General features: G+C 36.8%; 1 protein-coding gene across 8 annotated transcripts in view; it reads right to left on the reverse strand.

Annotated features, from left to right (window-relative positions):
- Nucleotides 1–15,749, reverse strand: part of LRP1B (LDL receptor related protein 1B) — a 1,329,376-nt gene that overhangs the window by 558,770 nt on the left and 754,857 nt on the right. For all 8 annotated transcript variants that reach the window (XM_078847919.1, XM_078847920.1, XM_078847917.1 and 5 more), the window contains 3 exons: nt 14,916–15,038; nt 12,548–12,688; nt 3,425–3,550 (listed from right to left, as the gene is read on the reverse strand). In XM_078847919.1, the coding sequence (XP_078704045.1) occupies nt 3,425–3,550; nt 12,548–12,688; nt 14,916–15,038 (390 nt within the window). The remainder of the gene's footprint in view (nt 1–3,424; nt 3,551–12,547; nt 12,689–14,915; nt 15,039–15,749) is intronic.

Here is a 15,749-nt window from a genome sequence, read left to right on the forward strand (position 1 = left end):
CCACTTCACTTGGAGCAGTTGATGGAGACGATTATTCATTATTAGTGAATAATAAATAAAGTAAAATAATGACAAATACTCAGCTGATGTAAAAGAGCACAGCTCCTGCATTTAATGGAGCTAACCAATTTACACTAGCTGAGATGACCCTAATACTTCACACCTAATAAAGCACTATTCATCCACATATAATGCTTAACAGCAGGAGTCAGACTCTCCTTGTTTAGAGCTTCTCCATACTTTCTGCATATAGAAATCTTTCTATCAGAGTAGGCATGTTCAGCAGTGCTTCATAAAAACATACAACTTTGTTCCAAAACAGTTTACCTTTTCAAAATTATCTTGAGCAAATGCCCAGCTAAATTCATTGGTGTGGGGCTTTGGCAGAAGTAGAAGAGAATAAGACAAGATGGGTCCTCATGCCAGCTCTTGAGAAGAGGAATTTACCAGCTCCTTATTGGATGAGCGTCTATCCTCAGCTTGCGCTCTCTCTCTCTCTCTCTCTCTCTCTCTCTCTCTCTCTCTCTCTCTCACACACACACACAAACACAGATCATGCCCCAATACACCATGGAAGAACTTATGCTGGTACTCCACAGTTCCACTGTGGGATTATGGGAGTGAAGCTCAGAGCAACCCGCTTTTTCTTGAAACTGTTCCCTTCTGAAACCCCAGATTTCAGTCAATATCAATTGAACAAGCATTAACCCATGCCATGTCCCTATGGTGGGGCAGTCTCAAAGCCAGCTCGCATAGTGGTCAGGCAATGGCTCCTCAGTTCTTTTTAGTCCCTCTTTTCCAGAGGGGGACCCTGCTGAGTCATATATCGTGAGCCTCAGCCCCTCCTATGTGTTTCCTCTTCTCTCTTCAGGGCTCTGTCACAACAGTGGGGTGGAGGGAGGAAGATAGAGGGAACCAAGCCCTCCTGATCTGCATGGTCCCAACCCTGGATGTTGCAGTCTTCAGATGACCTGTTGGTCTACCCCAAGTTAAACTCCCCTCTGGGTCTTCTCCAACTAGGCTGCAGCCTCTCCCTTTGGGGCATGATCAAAGTCTTACTAGTAGGAGGTTAATTTCCCAGGGGTAAGAGGTGTTGTTCAGAGGCTCTTGTGGCTTCTCACCTCCAAAAGGAGGGGGGATTTGGATCACTTCTCCCAGAGTGGTCTTACCTGCACAGCAGTCACTTTGCCCACAGGCTTCAACTTCACTTCCTCGTGCAGATTGTAGCACCTTCCCCTGGCCTGCCAGTGCCCTTTCAAACTGTCTCTTCACCTAAAGCCCTGCATGTGCTGAAGGGGGTACGCCTCCTTAGCCCAGTATTGCTCCTGGGTTTGCTCTGGGTTATTGGGTGTGTAAACTCCATCACCGTTTCCACAACAGCTGCAGCTGAACAGCTATAGGGGAACTCAGCACACTGCAACAAGTTCTTGCTGGAGCAACACTGCATGTTGGAGGAGGGTAGGAAAAGAGAACTAATCTGAGCTGCACAAAAGGACAGTCAACCTATGTATACAGGATGGCTTCAGCCTCCACAAATTCAGGGTTGCACCTCCCTCTACAATCCCTGGATCTGCAGAATTGGGACACTTTGTCCCTTTTACACTCAACGGCCCCTCAGATCCTTGCTCTACAACTAGGTGAGCTTTGCAACATTTGCATGGCCCCTGCAGTGAAGAGGCAATCTAGCCATGAACAGATTATCAAAGTACTGGACATAGTAATTAGAAAGTATATTTTATTTTCATATTACTGTCTATAAACCTTGAACAACAACAGCACTGATCCAGCTAATCAATAACATACAAATATCAGACAAGCAAAGACTGTATAACATTACACGTTGTAACTTTAAAACTTTTTTTTTAAATATACTTTAGTTTTAGGAGGCCTCTTGGTATATTTACTGACATGAAACTTTGTAAAAGGTTTCACAAAGGAATTTATCTATTTCAAATGGAAACAACTCACCACCTATATGACTCCAACTATGTAATCAGCCCTTAAATTTTCATTACTGGTAACATACATAAATTATATACTAGTTACCAGTCAGGCAGGATCCAGTCCATCATTCCTATATAAACTACAGTTAACCCTCTATTTTTGCTCACAAAATATAGTTGTTTGTGTCATTGCCAATAGGTGACGTGGACTGCAGAGAAAAGAACAAATAAGAATCTCATCCCACGAAGCCTGTTGAAATAAATAACCCTTACCCAACAGACCCTTGTATTCACGTAAACAGATCAAGACTTTTACAGGATCTGGCCTAAACTGCACTTGGGTATGAACAATAAAAAGCAATTAAAATGCATATTTCTCTGTACTATGGGGTGAAGACTGTAGTTCTCTAATTCCCATCCTTTTTACCTAGATTATTAGAATGCACATTATGATTTGTGTGACAGGCTTCCTTTAGAGTTTCAACTGAAACTGCTCTCTAAAATGTGCCAATTTGCACTCCACAACTTAAAATCAATTAATGTACTAGAAACCCCACTAGATAAAAGTCATTGATTTCTTACTTTGCTACTATAAGTGAGCATTTTTTCCTCTTGTTCTTTGAAACAGCCAACATAAAGAATCAGAAAATAAATGAAATATAGTGTAGTGAAAGAGATTTTTAAACAAAATTTGAAAGGAAGGATGTTTTTGTAAAGCATCCACACAGTTTGGTTTTAGGACATTTTAAGTCAGATAATATGGATTCAGGGAACATCACTATGTGTGTATACATGCTGCCAATCTCTTTCTTTCACTCAGTACTTAAATAGAATAATAAGTTTACTGCCTATTTTTCAACATTTATCAGACTACTAATGACCTCTCTAGAATGGTCTACTGATTTGTACTAAAGACTGTATGTTTCTGTGCAAGAATGGACTGGTTTAGGACTCCTAGATTTATTGTAATGAGACAGATTATATGGAAATATAAATAGATGAGGTCAAACGGGACTTCCATATAAAACCCCATACATAAATAATATAACAAATACTAAACTATTTGCAGATGAATTCAGGGGAAACTGAGTAAAATTATATTTGTCAAGGTAAAAAGCAACAAGAACAAAATGCTTACTTGTCAGACGACTTACATCACAGTATGATAACAAACTACATTCCAACTGCCAAGAAAGATTTAGCAGGGGCAAGTTTGCGTCCAAGTAGTGCATTGACAGTCAACCCATATGGGTAGATTAAGTGCCAAATTACTTTGGAGAGCAAAGTAAAGTACAGGGATTAAGTAAAATATAATTTATATTCTAGCCCTAGTGGCATCAAAATCTGAATTCATTTAAAACTGCAATAATCAGATCATCGGCAGTAGGTTGGTTCAGCTCAGTTCAGAGTACAGGCATGAATTTTTATTGAAGTGGAATTTAGATAAAAGTTATTTAACCACATCCAAGTAAAGTTTTTACCTGCACAGGTTTCATTTGATTCATCTTCATTATTGCCACAATCATTAGCTCCATCGCAAAGCCACCTCTTGGGGATGCAGCGGTTATTCTGGCACTTAAACTGATCATCAGGACAGCTATGATTGACTAGGAAAAAAATATTACTTTCTCCTAAGCATACCATCAGAAAGAAACATGATTATATTAAGTTTCACTCATTGAAGAACTAGAGATACAATTAATATGATTACCCCATAATTTATAATCTTCATAGCTCGGAACTGTATTGCAAACAGGTAAAGTTGAGTCCCAGTTAAACAGTTGCTGAAGTATTTCAGATATAATAATACAAAATCTGGACACTCTATTGAAATAAAAGGAGTTATACAAGTGTAAACAGGTATCAGTGAGAGAAGAATAAGGTCCATAAGATTGTATAGTCTTTATAGGAATGGATGGCTAAAGATTGTAGGTAAATACCTAGCTCCACTGAAGTCAATGATACAATTCCTAGTGACTTCAGCAGGGCCAGATTTCACCTTGCATTTTTCATAAACATTATGAATAAGAGCCTTAACTAGCATAACTCAGTATAACTCCATTGTAGCTATGACAATTTTCATCAGCTGAGGATCTGACTACCTAACTATAATGATATGTTAGCATTTTCATTAAAGGTTAAAGTGCTTTGAGATCCTCAAATGAAAACTACAATCTAAATTCAAAGAATTAGTACTATGAACTCATATTTTCAGAATTTTTTACTAAACTAATATGATAAGCCAACATTTAACTTCTCAAATTTTGAGTATTCATTCATATTTTAGTGTACTAACAAAGTAAAAAAGATAGTTGCAGTTCTATGACTCAGAATGTTAATTTGTCTGATATGCCATGACGTAGCCTAATCAATTCTGGCACATTATTAGAAAAAAGAATTAAGCTGTAAAAATAATAAACCTTATACATTGTTTATTGTGCATATTTTCCCAATATTTAATATGGAATTTATTATATAATTATTTGAGACAATGTATTCACACTAATTATCTGAGCATATATATATGCTTATCATAGTGCAATGCTTATCAACCAACAATAAAACATTTTTAAGGACATTCATAACACAAACAACAACAATAAAGAAAACATTAACAATGTCAGACAAACCTACCAAAGCAACAAATTTCACAGTTAAGGATTAATCCTCCAGTAGCTAGACACAGCAGGGTGCCATCTTAAATGTTAACCTAATATGTTCATTGCATGTAAGAACAGGGGACTAGTCTTTAAGTGAATTTTCATGCTTTTTTTGTATTTATCTCACATCTTTAAAATTCTCTTGAAGTCATGTTTGTGCATATTATTCCCAGATAAGTGAGAAAATGAATAACACTAATAAAAAAGTATATTTAAGCAAAACAAATATTGCTGCATTTTACTCTTTGGTGCCTGATACTGCACTTGAAGCCAATAAGAGTTTTGTGTCAGTAAGGAGTGCATAACTATGTCCTTTGACTTTCGTAGGCTCTGGATCAGGCCTAAGGGGGAACTTCCTTTTCTAGTTCTTTCTAAAATACAACTGAAAATCTCAATTCACCAAGCCCTGTTGACGTCAACATTCTGTGTGCAGAGAGGCTGCAGGATCAGGCCATTTCTCCATATGCACTTCATCAAATAAGGATTCATCTAAAATTTGCAACAACAACAACAACAACAAAAATACTACCAAAGGTCTTTATCCAAAGCCTATTGAAACTAATGGGAAAATTCCCATTCACTTCAGTGTGCTTTGAATCGGCCTAAACTAAGATGGGAGGCTTTGGTATATAAATAAGTTTTTAAGTTTTTAACATTTTTTATAACTCAGCATTAGCAAACATAAAATAATTTTTAAAAGCCATATTCTTAAAGCCATTAAAATCATGGTTTAGTTTTAGACTATCTGAAGGAATGAATAGGGTACAATAATTCACTAAAGTGAAGCCATCCAAGGACTTACACTGTAAAAGGTAATACAAAGTGGCCATCATATGGACCTGTTACTTGTAATCAAACAGATAGTTCAATTTTGTACAAATAACCCTTGAGATAGCAGATCCTGAAAGAACTATAGATAAGGAATGGCAGTAATCTAGTCTACCAGATACTGTAAGCGGTGGGGAAAAGCAGTTTTGCAATGCTTTTGAAATGATAAAAAGTAACCTTTGTTGGATTGCAAATATAGGGAAACGTAAAACTGTGGTTCCTACAAGATATGAAATTAGTTAAGATCTAAAAGTCATCAGAGCCAATGTCATTGCCGCTACGTGATTCCGAGAACTAACAAATAAACCCTCAGTTTTCCCTGAATCTAACTGCAACTACAGACACTGTAACCAAGCTGTAACATTAGTAAAAGCAAGGAATCAGCTAAAAATTACTTATTTAAACCACTTAAAATACTTTCATGATTTATTATAAATAGATTAATATATTTATAAATAGATGAAAGTTATAGTTTTCTTTGGTTAAAAAAAACCCGAAACTAACTACTGAAACTGAAAGTTTGGGAAGTTAATATTTTATTTCTGATTTAAATTACATAAAATATTTTTATGTAATAGCAGATTTATCATAGAACTGTTCTTAAAAAGCAGAGGTGAGGTACACTGCATTACCTGCATTACAGGTGCAACCACCACCGGGGAGAAGTAATAGATCCCATACTACATGAGAGTTATGTGAGGGGATACCTCAGACATCTTTTTCTTTAAAAAGTAAAGGACCAGATCCTCAGCTGGTGTAAATCAATGTAGTTCCATTCAAATAATTGGAGCTATGCCAATTTTCACAGGCTGAAGACTTGGCCCAAAATGTAAGTTCCGGTCTAAAATTCAGTCCCTTGCTCCTCAGACTGGCAAGGACCAAGGAACAGATTTTTGAAGAGTTTTAGGTCCCTCAAAAAAAGCAGCTAAGCATCTAGTGGGATTGTCAAAAGCACCTAAGCAGGTTAAGTGTCTAACTCCCATTGAAATCAATGGAACTCAGGAGTCTATCCTGCTTACACACTTTTGTAAATCCCAAAGGGACCATTTGGACCTTTCACCTCTTCTTCTCAGGGCTCTCTTTGATCAACTGAACAGTAGCAAAAAATACTTCAGTGGAAGCTGTTTCCATCCCTCCTGCCTGGAGAAACATTTGCCATAGTTAGAACATTTTATGGAATGGGTAAGTAGAAAGGAGATCCTAGCGAGCGCTTGGGAGAATAATTATGCTAAATAATATTTTACACACTGTCGTGTATAGCTTTTAAAACAAAAATGGTCTTTGTAATCAATACTTATGGTTAAGAATATTATGAATGATTTCAAAATCTGAATTCAACTTCAATGGCATGAGGGCTTTTAGTTTTGTTGTTTATGTTTTTAGAATTTCTTTAAAGTGCTGGTGGAACTTGTTGCATCAAGATTATCGTTAAATCCACTCTTTTTACTCATGTGAGCAGTAAGAAAGCAAACTGTAATGACATTTGGTTCTTATATAGCTCTTATCATCCCTAGATCTTAAGTAGGCAGGATTTGGCTCCTGCTCAGGTATGAGCAAATATATTTACTTATTGTGTATCACATAAAAACACAAGACATGGAAATACCTATTAGAGTGAGACAAGGAGGAAGGAAGCTGAATGAAGTCACGTTATGAGAAATTAATGTGGGATTTCATGTATATTTCCGTTTACAAGCATTGTCCTGCTATGGATAAGAATGGTTTTGTGTTAATTGCTATCTTTCATAACTTAACAATTAGAATAAAAAAAAGATATTATTCTAGACTATAGTTCCCCTTGTGGAGTGTCCAGCAGTTTATTCTTTCATGGAGAATTTTCCCATGAATTTTCCCCGCTTTTCAAAGTACAGGCAGGGGAGTCAGCAGACCTGTGGATCTCAGCGGGTATGGTTATCCATATGGGTGTACACACTCACTATATTACATCTTCCTGGCACCCTATTCCTCTCCCTCTCAATATGGCTCAGGTGCAAAACTGATGATGTGGAATGTGGTATGGAAATGCTTGGGGGATTGTGTTCCATACTTTAAATGGCAATACAATCTCATATGGGCACCCATCCAACAACCCCAATTCTTCCAGAATTTACCAGGGAGTAAACTAACAAGGAGTAAACCAACAGCTCTCCTAGCCCACAGACACTGCAGTTGCCTGGCTTGCCTGCTAGTGGTAGTTTGTGCAAATTCTCTTTGTTAATAGTCAAATTTAATAATAGAATGAGGCACAAGTAGAGAGCACAGGTAATCATAAGTAGTTCCTGCCTTCCTCTCCAACATGTAGAAAGCATAAAAGCAGAACAAGAACCTGTCAAACTGCCAGACAATGGAATGAGGGAAATCAGAACCTAAGGGAACATCACTCCTCCCAAAACTACTGATGACCATCCAAGCAAACACTGAGTGACTGGAACACCATAGGTGACTGGAGGGAATACCAGGCAGAGCTAGATGACCCAGTGGGCAGCTGCTCTACAAGTTACTGATCCCCTAACAAGCCTACAGAATATCCTGTTGAAATTCCAGCAAGTACTGATGGTGCTAGGTTCAGCATTAATGGCTCTTCTGTAGTTTCCACATTCCCAGCAAATTATTTATCACTATGGGGGAAGGAGCCAATGGTAGCATGGTCATGTTAAGGCCATACTGCTAAAGGGCAGTAAGGTACCTGTAAGCTAAATAAAGTGACAAATCTGAATTGTCCAAGATTCAGTGTATAGGGAACTGGCTCCCCATCGATCATTGGGATCTCCATGGTAGCAGTGGTCTGCAAATCCATGTCAAGCCCCAGAAGGAGTGAATTCTAGCATTTTCTAGTTTCCAAATAATAGAAATATTCCCCCCCCCCCCCGTTTTATAAAGTTTTGTGCAGGTGAGAACCCAAAATGTCAAGTACGCTATTTAGAAGCCAACATTTCTAAGTATGAAATTCCCATTAAATCTGATTGTTTATTAACATAGAGTTTGTTTTTCATTTAATTTCTGCAATTACATGAAACATGTTTAAAAGAGGAGCAACTAAGGGCCTGATCCTGCAGTCCCTGATTAGGTTACGTTGCCCTGGATTTGAGGAGCATGTATACCCCAGAATGTGATCAGACTAATTGCAACTATATGATGTGCATTCAGCCATCCTGAAGTAATGAAACAGAACACCACATAGCTAAGGGTTAATTTGGAGACAGGCTTTCAGAAACAAGGTTAAAACTAGCTACAGTTTCTGCTAATCAGAATGGGAGGAGGGGACAAACAAGTAAACAACTGAGATTGAAATACCTTAATGGTTGGAAAACCTTGACTCTAGATGCCCCTGATGTTAAAAGTTTATTGAAAGTTAGAAAAGTGATGATACAGTAGGGTCATTATGACCTATGTTTTTTGTAGAAGTTAGCTATAAAAGATTAGCTAATAGAGTGTACTTTGGAGCAGATCACTAAAGGCACCTTGAGAGATGTTTTCCTGACCTCTTTATCCCCAGTGGGTAAGCAACTGGCCACTGTGAATCTGCTGTTAATTACTCAAAGCCATTCCAGATGTTAGGTAAATATCTGGGATGTTCTAAACCTATTTGCTTATGTTTGTGTGTTCTTAAATCTAATAAAAACTGCAGTTTTAGACAAGAGCATGCTAACTTGCATTACTCCTTTATCAGATGGAAGTGCTGAGTTCCTGTTTATTTATTCCTTACACCACCTGGAGTGAAATAGTTAAGTTGCCCCTGTTGGGGGTTCTGAAAACCCCGGGAAACAATTAGACTCCCACTGAGTTGGAATTTTGGCTGTACAATAAATACAGGAGTGTGTCTTCACTTTTTTATTAGCAAAACTATTATAGCAGAAGATAAAAAACAAAAATAGTGATGGGGGGAAAAATCAAAGAGAACGAAGATATAAAGGTAACTTTGAAACCAGAACTCTCCCAAAGTAGCCAAGTTCACAGCCAAGATACCGTAATGGGCAGGGGTGAATGTGAGCAGAATGATAACGCTTCTGAACCCTTACATGTTGATTCTAACATGCACATATGCACTTGTAGTCTTTTTTTACTTGCATTTAGAGATAACAGTGCAAATGAGGACAGTTGGTAGGTCTACTTAAAAGTAACCATTTATGGCACTACGGTGTTTCCACTTTATTACCAAATGTACTTTTCTTAAAATATATCTCAGTGAGGTTTTAAATATTACCATAGCAAAGCTGCAGGGCTTTTTAAGTGTTCAAGGCTATATTCCCTGCTCCACTGACTTCATGTTAACAATAAGATCTGAGGTAGCATGACAAAGGCAGAGAGGCATGCTAAGCACCAACTTGAACCCTTCTTTAACAAGTGTCAGTCTCTCTTCCCTTTAGTTTCTCTCTGTCACCCATCCATTCATTATGATGGAAGTTTTATTTTGAAGATAAACATGTCTGAAAACACACAGCATTTAGAATTACAAAAATCATTGCAGGTATACCTTTTACTGCTTAGCAACCTTTCTAAACAAGCTTTCATTGACATGAATTCAAAGTGCATACATGTGTGCAACCCTACCAGATCATTTTGATGAAATTTTAGAAGCACACTGTAGGGAAGGTTTCATTAGTGACTTTAGCAATAAAGTGTTCAAAATCTGATAATTCTTATTCAGCAATTTAGCGTATAAATGTGACTAGAGACCAAATTGCTGATCTCCTCCGGCTGATAAAATAAAAATTTGAAAAGCACTAAACAATTTTTTTTAAATTGTCTGACTCTAATATAACAAACAAAACCCATTTAAAATTATTTTAGAAATGCAAATTCACTTTTATTTATACAAATTAAATCAAGAATTTCCCTCCATATCACCCAATTTCAGCAAATTCAGACTAAGCCAAAACATGTTAAATTACCTTAGAAACTGCTTCAAGAGGATTACTTTTAACATATTTTTGCTAATAAACTATTTAATATGTACAGAGTTGGAAACAAGTTCTGAATTCATTTATAAATGTGTAAATATAAGTAACTCTACAGAAGTAAAGGAATTTTTTCTAGATTAGCATCAATTTACATAAGATAAGATATTGGCATGCTATACCCAAATATTTTACCTCATGGAATTATGAATAGATGTATACTTTACTGCAATTTAAGAGCTCTTTGTCTTAGAATAAGGAAGTCTAAGAAAATCTCAAATTATAGTGAAGATACAGCATTGTGTTATAGGCCTCTTCTACAGTACACAATACAGCTAAAGTAAAGTAATCTTTAATGATACTGTATGTCAACTGCAGATTTGTTATTTTGGAGGAAGTACTAATTGCAAAGTGAAAGTAAATTAAGGGAAATTTACTGAAGAGAAAATGAGCAACTAGCTACAGTGCTGATAAAAGGTATGTTATTTGTACAAACCACACCTGTGTCAGAAAATCCAAGCTACCTGGCTTTGCCAGTATAAATGATTACTGATTGACCTGTTCTTGAGCATTTTTAATGCATATATATTTGTTTTCCCATGGTAAGAACAAGGAACTGGGACTCAGGATTCATGTGGTGAAATCCTTACTTATACTCTGGCCGCTTTATACAAAATAATGGGACCAGAACAGTGTAAAAGGGCCTTAACAGTCCCGTATCCAGCCACAGAAAGATTCCACTGGTGAAAGAACTGTTGAAAACAGCCATAAGTCTGCCTCCCAAGGACCCCGTATAAGCCCTGGCTTTCAGGAAGTGTTGGGCACAGCTGCAGCACATGGCATTACAGAGATTCTAGCCAGCATTGATGACACTAGGGAGGCTGCTGTAATTTAGACAGACTTCCTGGACTGTCTAAATTGCACCCGTCTCAGGAGCAGCCCAGCATCCAGAAGTTTCAAAGGTGGTTTAGAGCCATCTTAGCACTCCTCCCTGTCGGCTGTAAATTAGAGGTGTAGCACAGAATCTCACCCGAGATTCTGTTCCGTGCTCTACCCTGACTTACTATGTGGCAAGGAACAATTCACCTATCTGTGCTACAGTTTACTTATTTATTTACTTAAAATTGAAATAATATTTGCCTAGTTCATAGGGGTGTTGCAAAGTTTAATGCACTGAAGCACTCATTTCCTCACATGAAAGGTGCTAATGTAAGGCTGCTGTAGTAATAATTATTTTCATTAACAAACATCCTTGTTCCAACACTTGTTTTACTGTAAGATGTGGGCCAATGTGAAGAAAACGCCACTCTTCTCGCATGTGTTTCAGTTCTCATATGTCCCTTCTACAATATCCTAAGCCGTGAAGCTGTAAAGCAGTGATAGTCAGATCGAGGCTTTTGAACCACAAGTGGTTCTTTAATGTGTCTCCTGCAGCTCTTTGCAGCACAAAATAAAAACACCATGTGATTTAATTATTAACCAATCTAATTTATTAACTACTCAGGATGTTTTTACTATGTTATTATCCAATTTGAATTGATAAAATAATAATACTTAGTCATTTTGCTGTGAGAATGATTTATATAAATAACAGTCAATGAAACAATGAATGCACACTATTGTGGCTCTTTAGGGTAATGATGATCACTAATTTGGCTACTGAACCACTGAGGTCTGAGTATCACTGCTGTAGAGTATCTTGTTCCAAACCTACGTCTGTTTTCTTGGACCCTCTTCAAGATACCATTGCCAAAAAGCAGCGGAGTGTTTAAGGAACCTTCTGCACAGTAATTCTGTCTTTAGAGTACTTGAATTGATTCTCCTCCTTTTTTTTCAAGCAGAGATCCAGTATGTGTCCCTGGCCCACCATCCGGAAATTTGGAACGGCACCAACAGCAAAGGATACAAAAATGGACACTTTTAGAGCACCAGAATTAATATCACTACAACCACTGGCATAAGCAGACCGCTGAGGAGGTATCTCGTATTATACTATGAAACAAATATGCTCCTGTTTACCACATGTGTGGAATAACTGATGCCATTAAACAGGAAAAGAAAGTGAATTATTTGCATACATTATTTAATAACTGCTGCTTCAGTCCTATTCCCCTCACCCCTCAGTATTTAGCACAAACTCACGGTATCATGTTGACAATTTTAAAAATGAAAACAAAACATGAAATGCAGTTTTAAAATTATTTAGAGAAATACATACAGCAAATTTCTGAATGCTCATCACTGGCATCCAAACAATCATCATCTCCATCACAGCGCCAGCGGTCCTGGATACAGCGCTTGTTGTTACACTGAAATTCTCCAGGTTTGCACAACTGAGGTAACACTTCTCCAGGATTAACTAGAAAAAAATCCAAGTAGTATGTATATGTTTAAGCTTGATATAAAAAATGCAATATTACCTGCATATAAACAGAAATGAATTCTTCTTCATAATGTATCTCTAAAGAACATTCAATTCTTAATAAGCTTTACATATTCACACTAATTCCATCCTACAATAGCATGTGTATCCACATTTATGGTGGATGTACTTAATATATTTTTAATAAACAAGTGCACACTCAGATTACATTATCACTCAGAAACAACTTTTACAAGTTCAGAAGACAAAACAGACATAGAACTCATCATGAAATCAGTGTTCTCCTAATGACTTTTAAAATATGCTGATGCAACCTCAAAAGCTAGTAAAAAAAATCGTAGATAACAGGACAAATTTGTTCTCAGCGATACAGGTCAGATCATGATAACCTAAGGCCCAATTTTGTGTCCCAAGACATAGCCCAAGCACTTGGATTGTGTAATGAAGATTTCCTTTGGACAAATGGGGTGTAAAGATACTTGAGCATATTAGAAGTTATCAGGTTCTTGTTAATAACATGGCTGATCTGGACATAGTTATATAAGGACAGGAGAAGCTGATACATAGAAGGCTATTATAGAGGAGGGTGTATCTTCTCTCCTCCCATCTATAGCTGGAAAGGCCTCAAGTGATTAAAACCCAGTAGTTTGAGTTCATAAATTGTAGGTTTGAGTTTTGTTTCTGGAAATAAAGCAAGCCCTGAGGAAAGTGATGTGAAGTAACCTGCAACTCAGATTTTTCTTTTTCGTTCTCCATCTAATGAGTTAAACACTGGCTTACAGGAGAAAAAAATCTTTTGCAACATTGTTCTTCTCTTCTCCGACCCCTCAGAAGTCTCTGTATACGGGCTCCATGGGGTTCAAACTATGCAGCTGATTAGGGAGAATTCAACAGACAGGGGCAAAAGAACTGCAGAGGTGAGAAAACGATTCACACTTTAACATTACCAATCATCATTAATTTACCGACATTATTCCTCTGCATTTTGGAACCCCAACAAAGTGGAAGTCCTATGGACAGTGTTTTGTTTGAGACTTCCCTGCAGCATGACTCCAAGAGGAGTTGCCCCTGGCAGAAGTTAATTTGTAGGCAGTAGGTCTCCATTTCACAGTATAATAGAAACTCTACAAGGGGAGCCCTATGTAACCTCTGAATAAGGGAAAATATGGATTTCACTTCCTTATACAATTATTATGATTTTCTGTACTCCATAGGCCAACTCTCACTCTCATATTGCTCACACAAAATTCACATTGACTTCATTGTGAGTGTGAGTTTTGAATGAGCAATATGAGTCAGACTAGCTCTTTGTATGCACTGGTGCACATCTGCCTATGTTTTCAAACTTTGCATAATAGTTATGTCCCGAGAATATACAACTACCCTGGATAGTGTTAATAAAAATTAAGCTGTTAATTGAAAATATGAGTAATGCATGAATTAATGAGACATTCTCATTTTGTACAGCTATAGTTAAAGAAGTTCGGGAATGTTCAATATGATGGACAAAATATTTAATATAAGTAAAATTAATCACAGATGTTCTTAGAAAAAAATGGCATATTCTATAATGGAATATGTTCCAAAATACTAAAGCTAGAAATTTGCAACAGTACCAATATTACACTGGTGAATTAATATTTTTGGAGTAGCAGGTTTAATTTTGTTACAAGCCCATGTTTTTTTCAGCAGTATTTGAAAAAAGACATCCAGAGGATGGTTAAGCTATTCAGAGATTGGTGCATCTTCTATCCCTGGTTTTGTCTTACATATAAAATGTCAGCTTCAATTTTTCACAGTTTCAACTTGAGGATTTGCTATGCTTGATTTCTCTTCAAGATATTTACTTCAGTGAATGCCATGAAGCCAGTTAATATGCTTTTATTATGACTTTTATTTTGATGTCCGTGAAACGTAACAAAAAGTCTTTGGAAGCATCAGAGTACTCTATTATATTAGACACTATGGAATATTTTCAGATGCATTTAACTTCAAATATTGCACATTTAATAGTTTTGTTTCACTCTTCAAGCTTTAACTATCTGTGCTCAATTAGCAAGTTTATTCAATTAATAGTTATTTGCCCAATGTAAAATTGCTGAACAGCAATAAAGCCTCTAGGAGATTTTTTTTACTTTTCAGATTTGATTTTTCTCTCCCATAACAGTAATATATACCCAGATAGTCTTCAAGAAAATCTTACTCATGCACATTGTACTGTTTTCCTCTAGGAGCTGATGATCAGCACAGGCACAAACTCTGCCTCCGGGAATGGCTAAACAAAGAGTGCTGCAGCCTCCATTATTAACACGACATGCATTGTCACCTGCAATTAAAAAAGAAAAAGTAATCGTAAGACATAATAGCTCAAAAGCCATGTAAAAGAGCATGTAGAAAATTAACTGAGATATGCTTTTATTTACAAGGAGACATGTTATTGTGGTAGTTCTTCTTCTGTTATTGTATAACCTGCAGGTATAGACAACAAAAATTATATCAGTTCACAAATGTCCTCTCTCACTCTTTAATAAATATTAGCATTTTTACAGGACACAGACACGTGAGTTCAAAAATTAAAGTGACCTTCATTATTTTTAAATAGACAACAACATAAAATGAAAAAATCTCAACTATATTGGCAGCTAAGACTCAAGCACAAAAATGCGACTACAATGACAGACTAGGTTATTATATCCCAGGCCTGAGAGGCTGGAAGTATTACGTGGAGAATAATGAGGAAAATGCACAGTACAAAATCATTTTATCACCAATAAATATTTAACTCAAATGCACAAATTTTCACAGTGTAGTCTGGCACTCAGACTGACTGACCCAAAGTAGACTAGGATCCTTTTCATCATTCTCAAATCTAAATTTACTTTGGCACACTTACAAAAGCTTAGAAATGAAAGAAAGTGAAAGCTAGACAGGCCAATGAGCCTATATAAACTCTTTAACATCACTTAACTTCTGAACTCAGAGGTAATCAAGCTTGGATCATATTGTTCCCTCCAACCAGGACTGCCACCATTAAAAA

The sequence above is a fragment of the Lepidochelys kempii genome, chromosome 11 (assembly GCF_965140285.1).
Source record: "Lepidochelys kempii isolate rLepKem1 chromosome 11, rLepKem1.hap1, whole genome shotgun sequence".
Taxonomy (NCBI): Eukaryota; Metazoa; Chordata; order Testudines; family Cheloniidae; genus Lepidochelys; species Lepidochelys kempii.